At 47.5% G+C, this 25248-nt stretch overlaps 1 protein-coding gene across 4 annotated transcripts in view; it reads left to right on the forward strand.

Annotated features, from left to right (window-relative positions):
• PSMD10 (proteasome 26S subunit, non-ATPase 10) overlaps positions 1-25248 on the forward strand; it is a 60880-nt gene that overhangs the window by 30691 nt on the left and 4941 nt on the right. The window contains exon 6 of one of the 4 annotated variants that reach the window (XR_015702543.1): positions 23066-23204. The exons of 1 other annotated variant lie outside the window; for it this stretch is intronic. Coding sequence is in view for 2 of the 3 variants with exons in the window: in XM_087748491.1 (XP_087604617.1) it covers positions 5734-5781 (48 nt within the window). In the remaining variant the exon portion in view is untranslated. Of the gene's footprint in view, positions 1-1530; positions 1579-5733; positions 5797-23065; positions 23205-25248 lie in introns of those variants that run through there. 2 more of the 4 variants (XM_087748491.1, XM_087748493.1) reach the window with 2 other exon arrangements.

Raw genomic sequence — 25248 nt, forward strand, 5'->3', positions numbered from 1 at the left:
AATTACAATAATTTACAGTAGCTTACTTTGTCCTTACTGGATTCAAAACGCCTTCTCTAAGTCTCCTGAGCTCATTAGGAACTGAAGGTGCCCAGCTTCTTGCAGGAGCCAGCTTGGCTTTCTTTATCCCATGTCATTTGATTGAGGCTAATTCAAAGCCGCAAGCGGCGATGGGAGCAGCCGGTTCTGCGTACACAGCCGTGCTGAGCGAGCAGCTGAAGGCGTAACAGAGGGCAGCATTGCCTTTTAGATGTGTGCCTGTGCCTGGGACCAAGACAATTAAAATGGTCAGGGACTTTTTTTCCATGCGTGTTGAAAACATGGGTCTAGTTCATGCCCGATGATCCCGTCTTTCCAGCGGCAGGGAAGGGCGGCCACCCTTTCCATGGCAGGGGCCATGCCGCAGCCGGGGAAGCCCTTTTGGCAGATGGGGCTCAGCATCTGGCCATGTGTGCTTGGAGGGGAGAGGTATGCCCAGGCTCTCCCGCATCTCTCATGTGATGTGGTAGATTCTTCAGCACAGAAGTGGTTACGTCAGTTGCTTTTGGGATCAGGTTTATGGCCTTAGGTGAATTTTATTCTGCCAGATATTTCTGTGCATGGCAGATGCCTGAATAATCTCTGGGCAGATGTCAGGGTTTGATTATATTCTTATATGAGCCATCTCCAAAAGTTTTATAAAAGGTGTCTTTCCCATAGTTCTGACTGTCAGCACTTCACACAGCATTCTCACAGGGTGGGCAGTGCTTGCCTTTTAGTGATGGGGAGGACAAGACTTGGAACGGTTAAATTTCTCATCCAAGGTTGCAGGGGTGACCCAGAGTCAAAAGGAAAATGTACTTTGAAAGACTGAAATTCAAATTCAGGTTTCTTCCAAAATGTGAAAAGCATTTAGATTCACCTTCACTAATGAAGCATGGAGGGATCCCAAATGGACATGGGAAGTTCTTGCTGGCTTTCCCCAGGTCAGCCTAAAATGGGAGCTGCTGCTGTTTTCCAGTCATTTAGCTATGGATGAGCACAAACGATCTGAACATGAGCACAATCTACAGACCCATTTCAGTGATCGCCTGTGGCAGCTCCATAACACCCAGAAGGAGTCTCACTAATAGCTCACAGATCCTTTGCAAAAGACAGCAGTTTTCAAGAAGATACAAAAAACATGTCCACCCCGCACTGCAGGTCAGCACGCACCTGCATAGTCCTGGGTCTTTACCACAGTATCACTGTGTCCTCTAATTCCCTCTCATTTATCAACACCAAAGTCCTTTCTTTGGCACTTAAGGCACCCTCGGTTAATATATATTTTCTCCCTGTTACATTCACTTTTTGTGAATTAAGTCTCTGAAAGCTGACAGAACTACATTCCGGAGGGTGAAATGCTCAGTTTAACCAGAGAACAGGAGCCAATAACACAACTTCTGCACTAATATGCGCCTGTTTAAGCTTGGTACGCAGGGCTGACATTACCAATTACAGAGCGGGTATATCTCATAGCGAATGACTACAACCATCGATCCTTTTTTACAGAGGACACTGAACACCAGGAGCATGTACTTTTGACTGTTACCAGCCTGGGGCTCATTTCACACCGTCAAACCAGAAGTGTGTACCCTAACACTAACCTTCTAAGCCATCCAGGGTTATTCTCCTGTGAAGGTAATAGATGGTTTTGCTTCTAGCCCATTGCCACTAGAGCAGCACTGCCTGTTCAAATGTCACCTTAGGAAAAGAACTGAACATGGAGAGCAAAATCTGGTTTGGCTTGATGATGGTTAAGGTTAAGTCACAGCGGGATGACGAAGAAGCTCTCGCTTACACCGCCGGCCCTTGGCTAAGAGGAGAGAACAGCCCAGAGTGCAGCAACAGCAGCAGCCACCTTGCCACGGGTGGAGCTTATCTGGAGATAAAATGGAAGGGGCCAGTACCAGGAACTGTATGTTAACAGACTTGGTGACTCAAATCTGTGTACACTGAAACGTATTCAGAAATGTTCCCTTCCAAGCAGCTCCCTTGTATTCACTCTATAAATAGGAGTGTCAGTCATTAAAAAAATGAAGCCCAGAGGCACACCCAGAGCAAGGCAGCATCACCCAGCCAAGCACTGCCATGCTATTTAGGGGTCGCTTCTGTCAGCCTGAAACCTAATTAAAAAAATCCCTGTAGAATTCCATGTTTAACTTGACAAAGCTCAGCAGCACTTCAACTGCTTTGTCTTCCTGAAATATGCTAAATATGTGATTGTTCAAAGACACCGAACCCAGCATAACGTGATTTACAAAGCTGTCTAGTTCAGTATCACATCTGATTGATTGCTGGGGATGAAGAGTGTAATTAAAGATTCAAACAAGTACAGTGAAAGAGCTGCTTGAAGCCTCTAAATCCATCATTAGGTTGACTTTCAAATACACTTTACAGTTTGCTTGCTTATTACACAGCCTCATTTGTTGTCTAAAAAATATTTATAAGCCTTTGCTGGAGTGTTTGCTGCCTAAAAGTTAATTGGTGAACTCACTGTTAGTTTCAAGCTCACAGAGAGTGAAAGTCTGTAAAGGTACCAATAATATAAACTCTTCTGAGGAGAGCACCGTGTCTTGTCACCCAAAAATAACTTGATCAGAAATATACTTAATCCTCTGTATCCACTTCCCAGAAAAGGCACAGCTTATTATCAAAAAGCACAATACCATTTCCTTATAAAGGTGCTGGACTGATCTTTTTTATATTGTCCCTTTTCTCACTCCAGAAAGAAGTACTTTTTTCCTTTTAACCATTCGAAAGGCAGGGTCCCCTAGAGCAAACTCTTTATCCAACAAGCTTTCCTCTTTCAGGGAGGGGGAAGCACTGAAATGAGATACACCAGATCAGTGATTGCCAGGAGATTGGAGGGCTGCATGGCCAGGCACCAGCACTTTGGGCTGGGTTTGATGGGCTCATACCTGGCCTTTCGGACTTCCTCCATATGGTTCTCTGCTGGCCAGTGTCTCGAAGTGGGTTTCTTGGGCATGGCAGAGCAGCACGGACTCGCATGTCGCATCTGGCTGTACTGCCTTCGCAGCTTCGTGCCCTGAGGATGGCATAAAAGCTGTCGGGTCAGTGTTGTGGGTGTATCCTGGGTGGTTCTGGCAGCCCTAAGCATGCCTCCTTTCCATCCTGCTTGCCAGTTAGCAACTTTATCCCCAGAGATAAACTCTGCCTTATTGTAAGTGGTGTGTATCACATTTTGCTGAATTCCAGCTAGATCTCCCATGCTCCGCGTGGTTGGAATAGCTCCTATTTTGACAAGTGATCTGTCAAGGCACAAGCTGGCAATTCAATAGGTGAGTCTATGCTGAAGTTGGTAGCCCAGGGTGCAGCTAGGGGTGCTCATCAGTGCCTCAGGGTTTCAGTTTTTCCCTTAGACTTACTGAAATCCAGTGGAAATGTATAGAGAAAGCCATTCAAGCATCCAGCATCTTCTTTATCAGAGTAAGTGTGGATTGCAGCGTTCTGGCCCTGTCCTGGCTGGGGAGTCAGTCTGTCCTTGACATGCCCCTGGCAGTTTCGGGTGGACATAAGCACTTTCCACTGCCTGTCAGGGACAGGTATGGTGTTGGGTGCAGACAGGCATCACCCCAAAGCTGGCTGCGCTCTGCATCCTCACCAGTGTGCTAAGGAGTAACCCGGGGAGCACTTCGACAATGTATGAATTTTTATTTTTTACATGAGCAGTAGTAAGCCCAGGTTTATCAGCACTGCTCTCCCAGTCGGTGGCTGTGACGTGACCCTAGACTGCTCTGTAATTTGAAGGTACCCTGACTCCCTTCCCGCATCCTTCCCACCACAACCTTGTGCTTCCCATTTCCCTGTTACGGTACTCCCCGCACTGGCATCTCCAGCCCAACCCCATGATTTCTCTCCTGCTCCTCAGAGAAGCTGTGGGCTGTGGAAGTCAGCTGGAGGCTGGAGGACTTCAAGGGAGAGGAAGGGGACTGAACTCCTTCCCCAGTACAATGTCCCATCCCAGTCACCCACCAAAACCAAGGTGGCCTTCATCACCGTAATTGCTTCGCTGATACTGCAGACGATGGCTGATTTTGCTTATGGCAGCGGTTACCGTAAAATTACATGCAACTCTCCAGAGAAGGCCGCCTTCACACCATCACTTGCTGGCCTCAGCTGTCTGTGGAGGAACACTTGTAAAGAGCCCTTTGTGAAGATATAATCTGAAAGTCTTCAGGAAAAATCAGATGGAACATACCTTTCCATCTGTCTCCTCTTCCCAGCCAAGGAAAGGCACCAGGCTGCAAACTTGCAGGATGGTTTTGAATCTGCTGTGAACAAGCAGGTAGCCAAGCCAGAGACAAACCCAAATCAAACCTGTCTTTTCATCAAAGGAAAATAGCAGCACTGGCAGACACAGAACTTCCCCTCTGCAGACAACTGTTCCTCTTCAGAAGGGAGCAAAAGAAAAGGAAACCAGCGTGGAGCTGTAACTGAAAAACAATCATAGGAAAAGCTTGGAAATGGAAATAAACAGGCTTCCAGTAGGCTGGGGGCTTAATGGTGCAGAGAGAAAGGCTGTCTGAGGAAAGCTAAGAAAATGTCCCCATCCTAGGTGATAACTGTGCAATCCAAGAGAATTGTGTGTCCCTGTAAAAGCTGCAGAGGATAAACACTACCCAGCCACAAAAGTGCAGTCCCCTGCCAGACACCCTAGTAGGCACCTAAATGATCTTTATCACGCGAACAAGTGGGTGACTCACCGTACCAGTCTGCCCACAATATTTCTCCTTCTTCCAGGAATATCACACCTGAGAGAAGCGGGATGTGGGAGAGCAAAGAAGTTTTGCACCCACCCGCTGCTCCTGTCCTGCTGTGGAGGATGCTCCCGGGCTGCCGTGGGCATGGCACTGCTGCCTCCCGCCTGCCCGCGCACCGGCTGGCAGGTGGAGAGGGCTGGTGGGGCTCTCATGCACCGATCCTGTCCGGGGCTCTGCAGGGAACAGCCTGGCTGTGCCAGGGATGCTGCTTACAGAAGAGGGAGGGCAGATCTGGTGCAGAGGGTGGCTTTGAGCCAGCTGTTAATGCATGTTTTAAATATACCCCCTGTGGGGCTGGCAATGGCCTGGGCTGTTATTTGAACATTTTCCACATTTCTGGACTATGGCAGTTGGGGTAGCTTGGACATTTTAGATTGCTCAAAAATATGGCAGGCAGTTAATTCAGTGGGATTTTAAGAGCATGCAAAACTCTAGACCTCTGCCATCCGATCTGGCTTGTTTGACAGACACAGAGGATGTAGGAAGTTTTCTTATCCTGTATCGGCTGTAGGAAGCTGAAGGGATTTGTTTGTGCACAACACATTGCAATAGAGCTCTTACACCTGTACCCACAGCGGTGTTTATTTAGTCATCCAAGTCCCACATGAAATGGGAGCGAATGTAAGCACCTGGGTAAATTTTTGGACCTGGCTCAGGCCTTTTGGGTTGACGGTAACACTCCCCCTGTCGTCCCTGCCTTCTGTCCTGAGGAAAGCGTAAAAAAGCAGAGAAGCGGCTGCTAGTGATGCTGCCCAGACCTCCCGGGGATGCCGGTGTAGCATCCATGTGAGCCGGGACTGGGCTGCCTTGAATTGTGCTGGACTAGGATGATGGGAGTGCTGGAGAGAGTTTTGTTGCAGAAGCAGAGCGATGGTTTTGCAGCAGTTGTGGTGTTCGTATAAATGGTAACTTTAACCCCCCTGTTTGGCAGGTGAGCTGCGCACCGCGAGCGCCCTGGCTGATGCAGGCTGAAGAATGACTTTCTAACAAAAAGTGCCACCATCAAAGAACCCATTTATGCTCTGTGGCTCAGGTGTCAAAACCAAAGCAAGCTCTCTGCTGCATGGTAAATCACAGTAAAGTGGTTCTGTTTTTGTACAACTGCCGTTCCCTTGAATTTACATTGGCTGCATAACCTTTTCCCAGCATGTGATTAACTCTCATTGTTATGGCTTTTTTTTTCCCTTGTTCTTGTTCATGTAGTTTCAGAACTGAAGCTACTAAAGCAAAAACAAGGAAAATTCACAGTGGGGATCTGGGGATTAAACTATCAACCTTATGGGAGGGAAAGGTCTTTTTTCTAATCTTTGTTTGCATTTTCATAGGTTAACGGTTTCTGAAACTGTTAAGTGATATTGTTCCTTGAGTTTGGCAGCATTTGTTGTACTTGTCTAAAATGAAAAATGCTTTCAGCTTAAGAGTGCATATAACTGTATAATTTATATGGCGCCTGCTTGCCTTAACAGGTATGATAATGTAATTTTAGGATTACCGTGCCAAATTAAAATCTGGCATAAAATTCATGCAATTGCGCTGAACTGTATGGTTTCCACCTGCTTCTGCCGTCTCTGGAATGGAGGGTTTAGGTGGATGGATGTTAAAACAATGCTAGTGTTTGGTGCTTTTCAGCCATACCAGTTCATGCTGTCAAATGAATCCAAGGCAATCTCATTCTTTATTTTAAAAAATAGCTAGTTTTTAATTCTCCCTGTTGCAAGGAAATGCTTGGAACCAGTGACCTCAGCGCTGACCTCAGCTGCTCCCTAACTCCAAGTAAGGAGGAATTGCTAAAATCTCTTTGCTTTTGGCATGCTCCAATTTAGGAAAGAGACTAAAGCAGCCTCTGGTGTCTGAGCATTGCTTTGCCTGCCCGAGTTTCACCTGGATGCTAATTCTTTTCATTTTACTTTGCATCCCTGGCCCCCGGAGGGGCTGCAAGTCTCTGGGAGAAGCTGTCCCGTGTCCAGGCTCTGCAACTTGGCTGCCCTCTGGAGGAGCCTACCTTCAGTGAGGCCACATGGCCTTTTCCTTGGGGAGGCAGAATAATAGTTGTATGTGCCACTAATGATTAATTAATAGTTGTATGGATCCTATTACCTCAGCTGCCCTTCTCCATGAGTGCGTGCCGGCTTCCCGCTGCTGCTCCAGCACCAGCTCCTCGAGGTGGGATGTGATGGGGTGTTTTCTTTGGGAGCCTCTAGATTCCCCGAAGCTGGGCAGTGCTTTCGAAATGCTGCAGTATGTTAAGGTGAGAATGCTAATACAAGGTGAACTACGAGTGGCTGCTTGATTAGTGCCTGGTTTTGATGAGACTTTTCCTTTTGAGTCCCAGGAGCTTCGTACCGGGAGAAGGTTACTTGTTTAGTTGGTTTTAATTCTCAGGAAGAATGATACGATGCTTCCTATCCTGCTTTGTTAAGAATCTCATTAGAGTTGTCTTAATTATTTTAATTACACTTCGTATGACAGTGCAATGGTGTGATGTGATGAAGTTGTCGAGCAGAGGATCAGCTATCCTGAATAAAAACAGTGTGGAAGACCGGCAGAGATAAACCTAAGCACTTTTTTTGTCGTGCCTTTGACTTGCCCGTGGCAGGCAACCGAAGTTATTCATCAGCCGATCAGGACTCAGATCCTGTAGCCCGGCAGCTTTGTTACACACCGCGCATTAGCAGTCTGAATTCTTTGGAAGCACTTGCTATCCTTTGGTGATCAAGCAGGCAGTGAGTTTGCAAACTGGAGGGAAGCAATGGAAAGTGAAACCATCAGCAGCCCATACATCATGGGAGCAAGCTGGGAAAGCAATCACTCAGCTGGCTTCATCTGATAAACACATGAATCTTAATAGTGTGTAGGGTGTAACCTTTGAAGAACAACTGTCTAATCCAGTTGTACCCAGCAATTTGATTCAAATGAGCTAATAAAAGCAGTGGGGCAGCCCGGCCTGGCACAGTTACATCCCTGTCACGCCTTCACTCGCCGCAGCAGGGTTTTGCAGCTGTGCAAACATGTCCCGTTGGTGGAGAAACCACCGATCCGTGGCCGGTAGCTGTGGCACGCTGTACGCCAGCCCTTGCCTCGCCGTCCAGGTCCCTCGGGCGAGGAGCATGCTTGGTGCGTGCTGCCTACAGCCGGGCTGCGTCCTGCACGTTTGCCGTGTGCGGCCACGTCCTTGCTCCCACATCGCGGCTGGCTTCCCGCGGGCCCGGCTGGTGGGTGCTGCAGAGAGCTGGGCACCGTACGGTGCTGCCCCGCGAGGCCCCGTGCCCGCAGCACCCGGGGTGCTGCACGCCAGCCCCCCGCCGGCAGGCACCTCGGCTCACCCGCCTGGGCTCCTCCTCGCCTCTGTGGCTTCAGAGCACTCAACTTGCTGCAACAATCTTGATTTATAAACCACCCTGTAATTCCCAGGCTCTCAGAAGGAAAAAAGCAAAAAGCCGCAGGCTTGTACAGGCGTCCCCAAAGAATCAAATTGCTTTGTAAAATTATCAGAAGTGCAACGGGGCTCTTTTTGCTCTTTTCCTCCCCAAACACTGAGTATTGCTGCTGCGCCAGAGATGATGTAAAACTCCTACTGGGTGGCCTTTTCTATAATGTTCAATAAGTAAAGTGATACGTTCTTGGAGCCTGTATGAAATGCTGAAAAGCTTCCAATTCTATAAGCAGACAGCCCCCAGAAAGAAAGAATGGCTTAAAACCCAGCTCAGGGACTTATCTATCGGCACCACTGGTGTGACTGGTATTGAATTAGTGTTAGCTTTTCATTCTGCCCCTTTTCATTCTGCAGGTTAATGTCATGTATCCAGCTGGGACTGTTCCATTCGGCATCCGTCACGGTCACTGTCTTTGCATCTCTGGAAAAGGCTGTTTTCAATTCACTGTGATTTTGGGAGTCAGGTCACACCCCGCTTGACAACTGACCTGTAGCAGATGGATTAGAGTGGTTGTACATTGCTAACAGTAATTACATGTCATTAAAGTGCCTTCCTGGGACAGCAAGACCCTGACCTTGCAAATGATCATTTGCAGCCTTGATTTTAGTGCCGTGGCGGCAGTGAGACTGCTGCAGCGTTGAAGACGGCCACGTGCGCGCCGCTGTGGAAGCGGGGCTGAGGTCTGGGGGAGAAGAGGGCCCAACCGAGCACACGTGCTGTAGAAAGCTGCTATTTAGCCTCTGTGTTTCATCATGACAACATGTTGTATAGGGGAGATATTGACCTAAGGTGCACCAGAATTATCAAACTTATCATGAACCATCTAATAATTAATGGTCTCCCCTAAATCCTTATCTCTGGGCATGGTGGTGGTGGTGAATAATGACATGAAAGGTCAGTTTATATTTGCTCTTTCTTTAAGGAAAGGCTGTTTCTAGCCTTTTGGTTGCATGGAAAATCTTAAAATAGTTCCAAATATACCCTAAAAGAGCAAAAACCAGAAAGCAAATCAATTATGTACCTAATTTTTATTTTTAAAAAATATTTTCATTATTTTTATGCCCCTGTTCATGGGTTTTGACTATTTGGAGTGGCTCTACTGAAGCACACAGCTAGCATGAACATGTCATCATATGGCTTTAGAAAGTATGAAAAACTATAAGCAGCTTCTTGCAGTTTGGACTTTAAAGCCAACCAGGACAACGCCTCTTCCCGATTTTTCTATTTCAACATTGTATTAACAATAATAATAATAATAATGATAGTAATATAGTTGACAATTAGTTGATAATTTCCAGAAAGACATTTATTGGAACAATATAATCTCTCTTGCAGTTCAAATGCCATTCATAGGCTACTTGCATTTTTGCGAATGTTTCCTTTTTTAGAGCGTGAACTGAACCAAGGGATAAACATAAATGGTGTGGGAGTTCACAAGGACTGGCTCTTGATGATTAAAAAGAACTTGTTTAATTGTGATTGAGCACAAATCCACGTGACATTTTTATATGCCTTAAAGGTGTTGTCCCTCGTTGTAGCAGCTTAATTGGCACTTCCAAAGAACATGCAGCAAATATTTCCTATTTCCTTAGAAAATGCTGTCTTTGTGATCTCATTCCTGTAAGCAAACTCATTTGGTGCAGTAGTCCCTCAAGGCAAATATAGCACGAGCAATACTTCCTCTAAGCAAATATCAGCATAATGCATTTAGACTTTTTTTTATATTTGAATAATACAAAATTCTGGCAGAGTCCTGTTTTATTCCCTGCATGTTAAGTAAACAGCCTGTTTTGATACCTTTCTTTGCAATGCAAAAGCTTTGTGTACATTAGTGGCTTAAAACCTCACTGCACCCTTTTGAGACAGGAATGCACGCAGGGGAGCGTTTCAGCCTTGCTTGGTTCGGTGGAGGGAGCAAGGCAGAAAAGGAAGGGATACCTGTCGTGTTGGAAGGGGACAGGAAAAAAGTTCTCCGGATTTTTCATAATGAGAAATCATCTTCAAACTGATGTTCCTTTTTCCTTTCTAAAGAACTGTTCTTAAGAATTCTTTTCCGCTCTGACTGCTTATCAAGGCACTAAATAGCAAAGGCATTTTGTTCTTTAAAATTCTGATTATAAGCAGTTTTGACACACATTTGTTTTGAGTCGGAGTTCTTGCACTGATGTCTGGCTGGGACTTTTCTCAAGACAGGCGTCTACTTATACTACTTAAAATCTACTGGGAAAATGCGGACTTTTAATTCAAAATGAGTATGTCATTAAGGGTCTGATGCAAAGCCCAGTACAATCCATAAAAATGGCCTAAGTGAGAGACTGGATGAAAGCACGTATACTGGTAAAGAACCCATCTTGAAAGTATCAGCTTTCACAACGTACAAAATCTGTGCCCATTTCTGGGAAAGTTAGTCCTTAGGATGTTGTCTGGGGTCATACTGGGGATGATGCACAGACATAGCTGAAATTTTGAGCTTTGCCTACAGTGTATTTATTCTGAAATAGGTTATGTTACATATGCATGTTATAGCGGGCAAAAAAGGACATTCCAGAGCTGACCATGTGCAGTGCTGATTGTGACAAGGAGTTTTGTCAACCTGAAATGTTCGTGTGCCGAGTCTTGTGCTGGAGCAGAGCACAGTTTCATATTGCTAAGCAGCACTTTTGCTTAGTTTTCCTATTTCACATGACAGATCCATGAACAAACCCAGCCTCTGCTTATCTCACAGGTAGGAGGGTGGGTCGGAAAGGCCCGGCTCTCTGGGATGCTGGTACCCTGCCCTGGCCAAGCTTTCCCGCAGAGAAATGCAACAGGCTGTGCAGCGCTGGTGGTAAAAACAGCATCTGTGGGGAACGTTGTGCTGCCGTAGGTAACTGTCCTTCACTTTTATGCACTGGAGTTTGTTTGCTTGCAGGCTAACGTAACTGCAGATATTCTCATTAAGTGGAGAAACATCTACTCCTTTTTTTGTACCTTGCAAACGGCTTCGCCTCTGTGTTATCTTTCCTTGTGTGGTACCATAGAATCATAGAATCGTTAAGATTGGAAAAAACCCTCAAGATCATCAAGTCCAACCATTAACCTAGCACTGCCAAGTCTACCACTAAACCATGTCCCTAAGCACCACGTCTACCCTTCTTTTAAATACCTCCAGGGATGGGGAGTCAAGCACTTCCCTGGGCAGCCTCTTCCAGTGCCCGACAACTCTTTCAGTGAAGAAGATTTTCCTAATATCCAACCATGCTGCAATGTAGCCTGTACTTAGGACACCCTGTCAGAACCAAAGAGAAATCCAGTTTTAAAATGTGCTTTGGACTGCAAGAGGGCAGCAAGCTCACCAATATTTCAAAGAAACCTCTGTATGAAAGATTTATTGTTTGCTTGTTTTTAAAGGCATGCCAGGATGTGTTCCCAACAGGAGAGCCTGTATTATTTCCTCTTACAACATAGTGCGTTTTTAAAGCCAGTTAGCAGCATGTATTTCTGATGGCTTCCTGCTGATACAAAGGCAGCGTGCAGAGCATCCAGAGGGCAGGGACGGGACAGTGTGTGGAAGGGATATCAGGCAGTGTCACTTAACCATCAACAGGACATTTCTGTCTGAGAATGGTAAACCTTTGCTAATTGCCTCTCTTTGAGAAGTCACCTTCTGCTCCATGTTGTCTTCTGCTGTAAGCTGGGTTACTGCATGTCTTGGAAGCCAGAGAACAGATTTCTCAGGATGCTTTTTGCCGTAGGCACCATAGGTCTAGCCTAAATCCTCAGTTCAGCACAGCAAACCTGGAGCAACAGTGGTGGTAAGGGCAGCTGCATAGCGTTTCCTTTTCTGGGATGGTTTCGTTCTGTTGTAGCACTGCCCTCAACCTAAACACGGATGGCCACGAATATATGTATTGCAACCAGAGCAGTATCTATCAGTGTACAGTCAATGCTGTTTTATGTCATGCACGTGTAAACTCTCAGCTGTTCCCTCTACTAACACTGATCAATACCAGTCTTGACATGTGGTTGGAGGTCTCAGGCTTGTAGGTCTGTTTTCCAGAAGGATTCCCCTTGTGCCTGCCAGGTTTTGCATGGTTACTTGGCTTTCTGGCTGCTGGAATGAAATAAGCCTTAAAACCACCGGTGGTCTCAAAGGAGTCTGGTTTGGGATCAAACTCCAGTTACCTCATTTCGAAGCAGGACTCCCTGGCCATGTTGTCTCAGTTCCTTATGTAGCTGGCGAAAGAAAATGAGGCACCTCAGGAAGGAGGTCCACACTCTTCCTCACCTATGGTAGGATGGGATGACTCCTCTCTACAGGTGCCTGCGTTCCTCCATTTCTACAGGGAAATCCCACCTCTAATACGAGTCTGGACCTTGGCCCAGTAACTGGGTGCCGACTGGGTGCAGACTGGGTGCCCCTCCTGTTGCTCAAGCCATGGGTGGCTGCGTGCACTTTGCCGTCCCACTCTGTCACTGGTAGCTGGGATGAATGTGGCCCTGTGAAAACTTGGCTTTGCTGTAAGCAATTAGTAACATCTTTCCCGTGACTTGGGCTACTTGATTTGTAAGCCTCTCAGAAAGTTCTCTGAAACATGAGCCAATTTCTCTTTTAAAACTGTTATTAAATTAAAAAAAAAAAAATCTTACAAGCTAGCAGTGCTGAGCAAGATAGTATGAAAAATCTTTCATAGTTCTCACTGCCAACAAATACAGATTTATACCTTACAGTGGAGAGGACACAGAGCCTCAGTTTTCAATTAAAACAGCTCAGCTTTTCATCAGTAAAAACTGAGGTCCACAGTGCCAAATAAAATAAGGCCAGGTTCTTAGCTGGTTTAAACTGGATGAGCTCCATGTAGCTTCAGTTGACCTGCACTGAATTTTACTTGCTGGATTTTGGCTGTTACGTGATTTTCCTTCTCTAACCAAGTCAGACATACAGCAGGCTTGCAAGGGATGTGTCTGCAGAGACACATTGCTATTCTGCACCTGTTCGGTCCTAGATTCATGGCTTCTGCAGATGCGAGTAGGATCCTGCTCACACACAGATTTATCAGGGTTTTTTTTCTCCTTTGGAGCCTGCATTTATGTTTATGGCTTGCTGGTGGAGCATTTGCACTAATGGACAGGGGATTTTTATCTGTTTCTTTGTTCTGGCATGCTGTAAACTAAAAATTTAACACCCAGTAAACAAAATTGAGAGGCAGTTTGTTCTCAGTATAATATTTTTGTGACAAGACAGTGGGAAGTAAATGGCATCTACGAGCACTGTGCTCGTCCCTTGGTGCTCCCAGTAATTTTACCACTGCAGTTATGTAGATGGGGAGGAAAGTTACAGAGACCCATTAAGGTAGCAAAAATTTGAATGAAAACCCCCAACGAAATAGGTGTGGGTGATTTTTTCATGCTTCCACATTTAGGTTCCTCTAACACTGAGCCGAATCATGGAAGAAACTCCAAGAGCATTAATCACACTGCTATATACTTTTCCGCTATCTTTTGGCAGCCTTTTGAAAGTCACAGCTAAAAATACTGAAAACACTCTGGGCTTAATGGGATTTGAGTTAAGAAAAAGGATAGCATAGAAAGAAAAAGACGGGGAACAACGTGCTGTGTTATGGCTGTACTAACTGAGGTCCCAGAAAAGGACTGTTCATCTGAGTTAGAGATGCACCTGATGTAAAGAGGAGTCATCCATTTTACTCTGAAAAGTTGTGTAGGTTTTGAGGGACTTTGCTCCCTTCCTGGAATACGAATGAACAAACCTTTGTCACTTCAACCACAGCACCAGGGGAGGAATTGCCCCCAGAGACAGATCCCTGGCAGGGCAGTAACGCCTAGGGGCTATTGCAGAAGCACTGGTGTTTTGGGGCAAGCCCAAGGCTTTTTTAAAACCTACTGAGGGCTTAAACAGCGCCAGGTCCCCTCTTCTCCCTGCTTTCCCCTCTGGGCTGGGTGCTCCAGGGCAGTGGGGAATCCTTGACCAGACCAGAGCCGGAGACACTGGTCCGGCTCAAGGATGCCCGGTCTCCTTTCCCAGGCACGGAGGTTTATGCACTTGGGCAGTATCATCCTTAATACAAATCATCAGGGCTGTACAGGGGCCATAAGCCAAGTGCCAGCCGATCACAAGAGATGCTCAGTGACTTGTAAGCGCAGGCAGCAATCAGCATCTGCCAGGCTCAGAACACCTCCCAGTATTTTTAGCTTAATAGCCCAAGCCTTACACTCGAATCAGCAGTTCGTTTTAGGATACAGACCATAAAAACTAAAATAGAGATCAGCAAGTAAATCCATTTTTCTCCCACCTCTGCCTACTATTTTAGTGTTTTACGTGGCTTCTGCCAGTTGGTCTCATGAAGATATGAAAAGACTGAAAGTTGAGAAAAGCATAGGAGTAGCTGGCTACAGTATTAAAATGCAATTCTTCAGATTTTAGAGGCTGTTGTAAAGTTGTCCCCATGTGACTGTATTTACTCAAAGTCACATTTCTCTCTGTTGTTCCTTCTTCCACTTGATGCAGAAGCATCGACTCTCCAGCACCCAGAATTCAAACTCATAGTGATGTTTGGACACTTCGTATGTCTATCACTTCTGAAGTTTACTGCATGCTGTAGGGTTGTTATTTTACGTGCATTATTAGGCGTAGGCTATAATGGCCTGGGTTTAAGGTACCTGGATAAAAATGTGAGAGCACAGGCTGTAAATCCGAACAATATCGTACCTATTGAATCCTCATGTCAAAATTCTTCCTGCAGTTGCAGAATCCAGTTTGCACTGATTAATCTGATGCTGAAGCCCCAAAATGGAGGCTTACCCAAGCTGGAGGAAATGTGCAGCTGCCACTAAACTTAGCTCGGCTAATTGAGATCATTAGAGTGATTCTGGTTTACTGCAGCTGGAAATAAGCATTTACAGTAGGAAAGCAAATACTCCAACGCAAATATTCCCATGTCCTGAGCTCTTAATGGCCCTCTTTTAAAAAAAAAAAACTTTAATCCCATTGTATAGAGGCTCAGGCTTGTTTCGTCTCAGGGCTGGAACTTGTGAAGGAGTTACTGGTGCTGTTGGGGACAAATTGGACTTTGGGGCCAGGTGCTTCACTTTGCGTCCTTCGTCTCTCCATATTTAAAATAGGGACAGTTACGTGAGAGTTTGTATGTAGCAGGCAAACACTTAGTGCATATGTGAAAGTGTGACTGGTCTTGCTCCAGCCTTACCTGCTGCAGAAGTTGAAAACGGCGGGAGCTGCCGTATCTGCAGCTCCTCGGGACAGCGTGTACGGCAAATAGCTGCGTGGGGCTCTCCGTGCCCCTTTCTGCCTGGGTGCTGGACCCTTTCTGGGCTGCGCTGGTTTTTTCCTAACGTGGCACTGGTGCATTGTAGGCTACCGTGGTCCAAATTAGCAAGGTAGGGGCATTCCCCAGGTCTCCTGGAGCCTCTTGATTTCTCCTCCCTGCCCAAGGTCTGTTACTGCACCTTGTGTCCCTCTTCTGGGTGACTGTGCCTTGATGTGAGGGGACAGAGGGCAGCGTCATGCGTCTAGATTACACTGAAGAGGTAAACAGCAGGGATGTCGGAATCCCAGTAAACTGGACTTGCTGGGAATGTACCTTCAAATCCTCACTCGGAGCTTAATTTTTGCTGGCTCGGGTTTGAACAGGGGCTTGGGGGGGTTCGCTCTTGGTTATCTGCCTGAGCCGAAGACTGGAATACCCCTCGGCCCCCGCCATCCCTCTCCATTACCCCTCAGGCAGGGACCGAGGGAAGAGGGATGGGTTTTGTTTCAGAAGCGGCCAACGCTGCCATCCCGAGAGGAGATGGGAGCCATGAGCAGGCCGGCGGCTCCCGAGGGGCTGCTGCCCGTCGTCCGGCCGCGGGGCTGCTCCGTGCCACGGGGCTGCCTCACGCAGAGCAACGGGGCTCAGGCGGGCAGCACTGCTGCCTACACCTGCTCTCCTAACGCGTTACACCTCTCCTAACGCGTTACACCTCTCCTAACACCTTGCCCCTCTCCTAACGCCTTGCCTTTCTGAGGGGGCTCCTATCCTGGCCGTGCCAAGGGTGGGACTAGTCACCTTGTGTTCACAAGCCAAAATATAAAAATATAAAATAAGGAAGAACTATAGTTGGGAAAATATAAAGGATCCCCAACCTGCCTCCCAGACCCAAACTGGCCCCAGCGCCCCCGAACCCCGCCCGCGCCGGCTCCTGCTCTCGCCGCTCCCAGCTCCGGGCCGGGTTTTCCGCGGTGCCGCCGCCCGGGACGGACATGCCCCGCCCCCTTCCCCGCCCCCGAGGGACTAGCCCCGCCCCCGGGCATAGCTCCCCCCCCCCACCCCCGGCCGGCCGCCCCGCGCCGCCGAGGGCAGGTAAGGGCCGCCGGGGGCTCGCTCGTGGCCGGCGTCCGTGGGGGGCGGGAGCGCAGCCCCGGGCCCGGGCCCGGCAGAGGCGGCGGGTGCGAGCGCCGCGGGTCCGTGCGCTCGGCGTGCGGCGGGCTCGGCCGCGGGACCGGGTGCCCCTGCCGGCGGGGCGGCCGCCGGTGCCGGTCAGACCTCTGCCGCCGGCCGGGCGGGGAGAGGGAGAGCGGCGGCAGCGGCAGGCGAGGAGGTGACGGCTGAGGTACCGCTCCCCTGGCTCCCTCCCGCCGCGCTCCAGCGGCGTGGGGAGCCGCAGGGCTGGTAGCGGAGCCAGCAGCCGCCGGAGCCAGCCCTGCCCCGGGTGCCGGGCAGGGGCCTGCCGTCGGTGGACCCCCACGGGCTTACGCCGGGCAGTGTGGGCACCGCCGGAGCGGGCGGGAGCGTTCGGTTTAGCAGCCGGCAGGAGGGCTGCATGCCGCCACCGGGCTCGGCATGCGGGGCCGGCCTCGCCGCCTCGACGCTTGGTGCGGGGAATGGCCGTGCTGGCGGGGAGCATCACGGCGGGTGCAAGCGCGCTGTAGCAGCAGCTCCTCTCCGTGGGAGCAAAGCACCGCGGCGTCCGACGGGGCCGACCGGGAGGCGTCCGTGCATTTCGCTGCCCTTCGGGTGAGGGCCCGGGGCCGCACCGGGCCGGCGGTGCCCTGCCTCGGCTTGGGGCACCGCGCTTGTCAGCCTGGCCAGCGCTTTGGGCCGTTACCTGAATAAAGGCGTATTTTGTCTCGCATTGGTGAATTGTGTCATCAAGGCCTTCTGTAATTAGTCAAATTAGTCACAGAGTGGTCTTGTGGCCTCTATTAAAAATAAGTTAGTAGGCAGCCACTGGTTTTCAGAGGAGAGATAGCAGACCAAAGATGCGGCTGTGTTGTAGAGAAAATCTGACATGAAAAACTTTTGAAAAAAAAGAGGAAAATCCTACAAAATAAGGGCTGCTTCTGATGCTTTCTAGCATACTTTTTGTTATTGCTTCCCCACTTCGCATTGTAAGTTACTTGTGAAAACCCGGAACGTGACGTGTCGCTTCCCTGTGATTTCTCCTGCTGTTTTGACGTATTTCCAAAGCACCCCCCCTCCATCCTGGTGTTATTTACTTCCTTAGTCGTGCTTCGTTGTTGTCAATAGTTGGCATGGCAACAAGAGCAGCATTTATTAATTTCTGCTCCCTTTGCAGCCAGCTCTCCGGTGTGGTTGATGCTGTTGTATAAGCTACGCTAACCTGTGGCCACTGCTCTTTGGTTTATTATGTCTCTCTTGGATCTCTTTGGCAATGAATAATTTTTAAACAAAATAGTTTGCAATGGCGCTTACCCTCCCCAGTGATATTCTAGCCCGTTCTGTGCCCCCTGCCTCTCTGCCCCCAGGGCAGACCACAGGGTATGGTCAGGACGGTGGAGATCCTCTGTCCTACCGCTGTGAAACTTCTGCGAGGGTGTCAGCGCCCAAGGATGAGTTGGTTATGAGGGCTGAACCCATCTCCTTTACCCTCCCCGACTCTCTTTCCCTCCCTGTTCCACCTGTGGCAGAATATCTGCCAAGTTCTGCGTGGGGACCCAAGTTTCTGCTCTCCTGCACAATTCTGTAATTGAAGCACGGACTCGTTTTTCCCTCCTGAACTCGTAAATCATGTCCCTCTAATGGGCCTCCACCGCTGGGAAAGAGGCAGCCCTTGCCACGGTATGGCACAACCCGGACAAAGTGTTCATTGTACGGCAGGCTTGCTTTGATTGCATTTAAATCAATATTGTTATCTACACTTCAGAGATGTAGGCAGAGAGAAAGGACAATAATAAATGTTTGCAACAAAGTTGAAAGGAGTACATGGCTATCCTGGGGTGTCAGCAGGCAGCAAAGCCTGAGAGAAATTAGTACCTATTAGTGATTCTTGAATCAAAATCAGGTTACCTTTTTGCAAGTTAAACCGAGCGGTACAGTTCATCTTGGAAGGGAGAAAACAGGCGGGATGGAGGCAGCAGTTCAGCGAAGCTCACGCAGGAGGATGTTGTACGCTGCCGGCAGCTGCTCTGGGTGTCTCCTTGAACAGGCTTGCCTCACTTCAGCAGGTTCAGCCCAAGCTGTTGCCTTCTTGCAGACATGCAGCTCGCCGGGCTGAACGCAGCACTGCGAAGCAGAGCGGTCAGTAGCGTGGAGTGTCGCTGGGCAGGCTTCTTAACTCCGCCGTCTAATGTGCGTTTTACACGACAGCGTCATCATACAGTTATGTCTGGGCAGAATTATAGTTGTCACTGCTCATATAAAAGCTTCGTATCTCATTCAGCTTGAACACCTAGAAATAAAACTATGTTGTTCAACAGTACAGGTGATCTTGTTATTCTTATCCAAAAAGTACGTCTTCCCCACCTCCCTGCAAGATTTGCTAAGTACTCTTGGAGCTGCGCAGATGGAAGAAACACCTTGTCTGTGCAAGAAAACGGTACCAGATGATCATCTGAAACTGATTTTATTTTTAGTGATTTAATTAAATTGGTGCAATCTGTGTTTGGATCTCACTTGAGTTTACCTAAACTTTATCTTAAGTTAAACTAACCGACTGCATGTCCACGTGCAGAGTTGTGCTAGTTTAAGCACATCTGCTTACAGCCATGCCTGGAGTTAATTGACCTGCTGTAACTTTCTCCTACAGAAAAAACCTAATATGAGAACAGTGCCTTTGTGATGAAATTAGTGTGGTATCCGATTTATTTAGTTGTCATTAATTTTCTTGTGAATTCAGACTGCCCATCTCTGGTAGCATTAGCCTCCTCACATCTGTGGGCATTGCACATCACCCTTCGCTGGGAAGACTTAAATACAAGATCTTTAACCTGACTGTGAGCACTGCAGGGGACAGACAGGGGAAGCAGGTGCTTTTTTTTTTTCTTATTGTAGGTAACCAGTGTTGCCAGAGATACCTCCTGTCCCACTCGAAGTCATCCAGCTCTTAGAGCACATACGTGGCTCCAATATGTGAATTCATGACTGAGTCTGTGTTTGCATTGGAAAGTCGCATTACTCCTGGAAGAAAAGTGGCCAGTTTATTAAAAACTATTCCCATGTATGAATTTGTTTTCTCATGGAACAAGATCTGTGACAGCAGGTGAAGTCGCAGCCTCAGGGATGGGATTACTCTCCCCGGAGTTTCCTTTCACTGTGTCTCGGCGTGACAAAGTAAAACAGCTTGATATGAAATTGTAGCGTAGTGCATTTCTGTACTGAAACCAGGCGCAGCACAGACCGATACAGGCCTCAGCGCATGCTTGGAAGTTAGAAGAGAAGAAGGTGGGGATCCCGAATCAGGCATGGACTTGAGCTTCATTTTTCTTCTCTTTCATAATGTGGGGGCTGACCCCCGACTCTGGATGTAGCCCCTCTGTGTTTTGGCATCACAAACTTGAAATTGCAGATCAGGAGATTATTTCTTAGAAAGTTGTGTTGTTTCCAAAGCTTTCCTTTTCCCAGATGCTGGAGGGAATTATACCTTCCAAATATACCTCATTTTAAGCAATGATGAGATGCACCCCGTTGTTCTGCAGTTACCTTCATTCCATTTTTTACTTATTTCAGAATCATCCAGGCATGGCTGAGGCTTAAAAATAATCCCTGACCAGAAGGAAGGACCCCTCAGTAGGCAAAGTCTCCTAAAAAAACAGCACGGGTTTTCCATGGGTTTTAGCACTGCGCTCTGCCTCATGCCATCAAGCTCAGCAGGCAAAGGAGTACAAAGAAATTAGGCCCCATGTATTTTTGACTTCTGAGCTCCCCTTTGTGTTACAAAACCAGGTTTGTTTTGTTTTGTTTTGTTTTGTTTTGTTTTGTTTTGTTTTGTTTTGTTTTGTTTTGTTTTTCAACAAAATGGCTTCTGATTCTGAGGGCTCCTGACCCACTCCAGATGGCTGGGCAGGTGTTGCAGGCTCGGTATTACTGGGGCATAACAAGCAGGGTCAGGAAAGCAATTTATGACTTGTCACCGCTGGAGGCAAACGTGGAGAAATTATGCTTGGAAGGAAGCAAAGTTGAGGTCAGCAAATATTTCTCAGGGTCAAAAATAAAAGCCAGAAGTTCTCGTGGGTGGTTGCTTTCTTCTTCATCTTCCAGTCCTGCAGTTTCTTTGTTTGAACTCAGCCAAAACTTGTCTTCCATCTCCCTTTTTTGTATTGAAAATATCCAGGTTCTGAGGATGAGTGGGTGACAAATGGGGACAGGGAGATGATTAGTCTAAATACCTGACCTTCAACTGCGGTGGTTTAGCTTTAAGCTGCTCATTTCTCACTTTTAGCTACCATATATTTATTTGTTGTTGCCTTTTCAAGTGTAACAGCTGAGAAGATGCTTTTAGGAGTAACCTTCATACACACGGCATCTAAAAAGACTGCTAGCAGGACAGCTGAGTTCTTCAAAGCTGATGTAAGGTGCCTTTTCTCCCTTGGCTGAGAGGGAAGCCTGGACACCAGGCTATTTCTCTGATGGAAACGTCAGTGCAGCAGAAACGCAGCACGACTTGCATGAGGAGCTCTAAACTGGCTCACAGCTAAGCCGCGGGGATGAAGGCTTGTTACAAACTAATACACAGGGAATTGCAAATTCTTTTAAAACTCCGTTTTCTTGAGGCCGTAAGGGCAGATTTAGCGCAAACCTCAGCGCAAGCCTCTGCCCCCCACCCCAAAGCCAAGTGCATTTAGTGGTGCTGCGGGAGCGCTTCCCTCTCACCTCCACCAAAGCTCCCTGCCTGCACTGGGGAGGGCCGGGGGCAGAGCGGGTCTGGCTGGGTGACAGACATAGCAAGGCCTCTGAAACGCTGGCATCCTCTCTTGCAGCTGGTACACGGCCATCCTTGTTCAATGGGATATTAGAGGATTTCTCGGTGTCCCAGGCGGCTGTGCTTGTTTATTTTTGTTCTGGCAATCTGCAGAATTACAATGAACTACATCCTGCAAGATCTGCAAATAGTTCCCACCTATGAAATAAACAGAAGTCTCAAATATTTAAACTAAAGCATTGGATTATCAGTTTATTACCAGTAAAAGGCTTTATCAGCCTTAAGGATTCTGAGTCACACTTCTCCTCTGATGGTTTTTTGGTTTTTTTTTTGGCAATGCTGGCTCTAGGAAATAATGGTTAGGACTGCGAAGCTCAGTCTTTTGTTTACCCTAGGTAGGATGGTTCACTTAAAAACAGATAAAAGGAAGTAAATTGTATGTTATGCAAATTCCACCCATGCAGTGCCTTGCTAGAAGGAGATGGGTAGAGTTCAGTGTAGATGATTACTCATGTGACAGTTACATTGCATTGGGTAGAAATGCATAAGGGAGAAAAATCCTTATGCATCATTTTTTACAAAAGGAAACTGAAGCCTTAACAAAACCTTCTGTAATATTGTGGGTCTCATACCTTTTTTGGAAGCAGTGGTATTCCTGAGGCTGAGTGAAAATAAGCATTCACCCGCTTCTAATGTGGTTGGTGGAGCATTTCCTCAATTATGCATTCCCCACATGCACTGAATAGGGGAGTTGACTCATTTTTTTGGCTTAGCATTGTATTGTTGTTCTAAAATATCTTCTAGTAGCTGCTCTCAAGGGGCTGGGCTAAAGACCTTATTATCTCTGATAAATTCCTGCAATTCCTGTGTGCCTAAGAGCATCTCAGGGCCGTTCTTGATCAATGGACATCCTTCACTAAAGCTGCGCAGGGGGAGGAGGAGGAAAAAGATTTTAATAAAACAGCTGAGATTCTCCATCGTGCTGGACATTATTGGAAAGTGTAATGTGAGACAATGACTGAAACTGAGAGAAACCACCCAAGGCTGGCCTCACAATGAACGGAGCAGTACTTTTTGTTCTGGGATGCCCACTGGATGAAAATCCATCGCATCCATCCATAGTGACCCATCGCTAGGGTCAGAGCTGCTGTCTTCCAGCCTGCCCCTCGGGGCCTGCCAAAGCTGCCTTCAGTGGTGGATATCGGTAGGTACCAGCCGCTCATCGTTGTGTCTGAGGTGGCAATGGCACATCGCGTCATGCACAGCCCTCGCTGAACAGAGAAAAATCCGTGTAAACTCTGTGATTAGTTAGACTTGAGTAATTTTAGCATTTGGAGATGCGTGAGACTAAACCAGCTTGGTATTGCCAGAATTTGGCCTTGACATTCCCTGTGTGATGGTAACAGATGCGTTTATACGTGGACTGCTCTGGGAGACCACAATTGCCTGCTTTGTTTGAAGTAATTCTTTATCTTATCAGCTGTCTCTCATCCGAAGGCCATTTCTATATGACTTAGTTGCTTAGGAGTTTTTTGGGTAGGAACAGTAGACCTCCATTCTCTCCTTTCAGTGGGACAAGTCAGACAAAATATCATTGCAGACAGTGCAGCCACAGCATTTTTAGTGGAATAGCTTTTCAGAAAACAATTATATTAAATATATTCTCTGTTCTCCTAGCTCACAGGTGCTCTTGGTCTGCGAAGGACTAGACAATTTATAGCTACAAGTGGCATATTGCAAATTAAGAGAAAATAGTGCACCTTGGAAGAGCTGTCATGATGCTGTGGAGCTTCGCTTCGCAATGGCTAACCAAAAGGCAGGTATTTTATGTATTTATTTCATGACAGTGAGAGGGGAGATGTGAGCACAGAGATGGAGAAAGAGGATTAGTGGTGTGACTGTGGCCGCAGGCAGAATATACCTGGGTGGGGATGTCTGCTCTTCAGCCATGTGCCTTTTCAGTGGGACAGCCCTCGGCTGCCTTCGGAGCATCTGAATTTGTGTGAACTGACTGCCCTCACTGCTATCCAGCGATTTGATACTTTAAGAGCGATGTTTGTAGGCTTGTGCAATACCATTCCTGGCTGTGTTATTGCACCTTGAGGGCTTGTCCGTGGGTAAAAGGGAGCACTTAGATCAGTCAAGCTGCCACAGGTCTAAGTGAGACTCGCACATCTGGCTGCCTTCTGCCGCGGCAGCCTCATCGGCTCGCGGCTTCCCAGCCCAGGACTGCCGTTTCTCTCGGTGACTGCGGCTGGTGCGGGCTGCAACCGATGGTAAGCTCCTGCGCTGGGTAGAAACTGGGATTGCACCGCTCCCTTTCTGGCTGCAGCCGCAGCACCGGACTCAGGGCAGGCAGACACAGTCCAGCCCCCGTGGACAGGAGGTTTTATGCTGGTTTTCGGCCCATCCCTCCCACAGAGAAAGACCATCCTATAGTTCGCTTTTTATTTCTTCTCTGCTGGTAAAGGAGGTCAATCAAATGTCATAATATTATGCCTATGAGCATTATAGTGGCTGCCAGTGTTTTGCCTGTAAAATAGGGATGGCAATACCTCTGCATATTTCATGGTACTGACAGCAGAAGAAATAAGATGGGAGGAAGAGTGGGGCTGGATCCTCCAGCATGAGACAGGGAGAGGCACAAGGCTGGTCACGGACGCTGTACAGGTATGGCAGTTCTGGCGCTAAGTCTTTCTGGTACTGTTAACTGCAGCGTATATTGGGAACTGCAATATGACTGTGGGTGCCAGGACCACATCCATCATTCTTAATACAATGCTACTCTTGGTTTTGACCTGCCCTACAAGAGCTGGCTTGACTAATAAGGGTATTGGGAAGTGTCCACACATTGTAAAGCAAAAGGAGGTTATTTCCTTACATTGTGAAAGGATATGTGATAAAGAGGTATGGACAGAGGCAAGCAGCCTTTCCAGCTTGCTGCTATTTTCATCTGGCTATGAATAGCCTGGTGAGATCAGTATTATCTGTTCCGGGGTTTGTTATGTTTTGGGTAGAGATGTTTTCATGTCTTTATTACGTGGACCTATGTGCAGCTCCAGGTCTCAAAGGGTGAGGTGGGTCTGGATGGTCCTACACTGACCTGGGTGATGAAATTGGGGTGTTAAATAGTGTCATCATTCGTGGGTCCTGACTACCACATTGGCAGGGGAAAGTTCCTGAATTCATTCTCCTCCTCTGCATGCAAAGCACCATCTAGTCCAATGAAATCTGCTTGGCCCATGATGTATATTATTAATCTGTGCATGTACCAGCGCTGAGGAAGACGTGCAGCATTGGGAAGGAAAGGTACACGCTGAGAAATCAGAACCGAGACTGGAGTGCCCCGCAGATGGTCTATATATAATTTGTGTCTGTAGGCAGATGACAGCAAGAGCACTGAGCTGGTACTGTGCGTCTGAGCAGTTTGTGCTCGGGTTAGTTATGAAGAGCATTAACATAGTTCTGTTTTGAGCTGGAGCTGAGTTAAAGCTCCCAGAAATAAAATGAAAATGCAGCACAAAGAAGGCGGCAGCCCCTTTAGCATCTGCCTTTCCAAACGGGGCTATGTTTCATGCTTGCTAGGCCAAGCAAGCATATAATTTTCACCTGATAAAACTATGTGAAGGAGAGTTACTTAAAAAAACCAAACAACTCTCTGAACAACACCCTTCTCCACTGCAATAAAAAGAAAAAACTTGGAGAGGATATATTAATTCAGGCGAGAGGTCTGTAACATAACTTCTGTCATAAATAGCTCTTACTGCTGCAGAAACCCTACATGGGATTAGTCAAACTATTTATTTTGGAAGGCGCTCCAGAACTACACCTTCTCGAGCTTTTCCTTGAGGGCGCAGCTG

This window comes from Nipponia nippon, unplaced genomic scaffold, assembly GCF_047370975.1.
Source record: "Nipponia nippon isolate SJK-2023a ecotype South Korea unplaced genomic scaffold, ASM4737097v1 scaffold_12, whole genome shotgun sequence".
In the NCBI taxonomy this organism is placed as follows: domain Eukaryota; kingdom Metazoa; phylum Chordata; class Aves; order Pelecaniformes; family Threskiornithidae; genus Nipponia; species Nipponia nippon.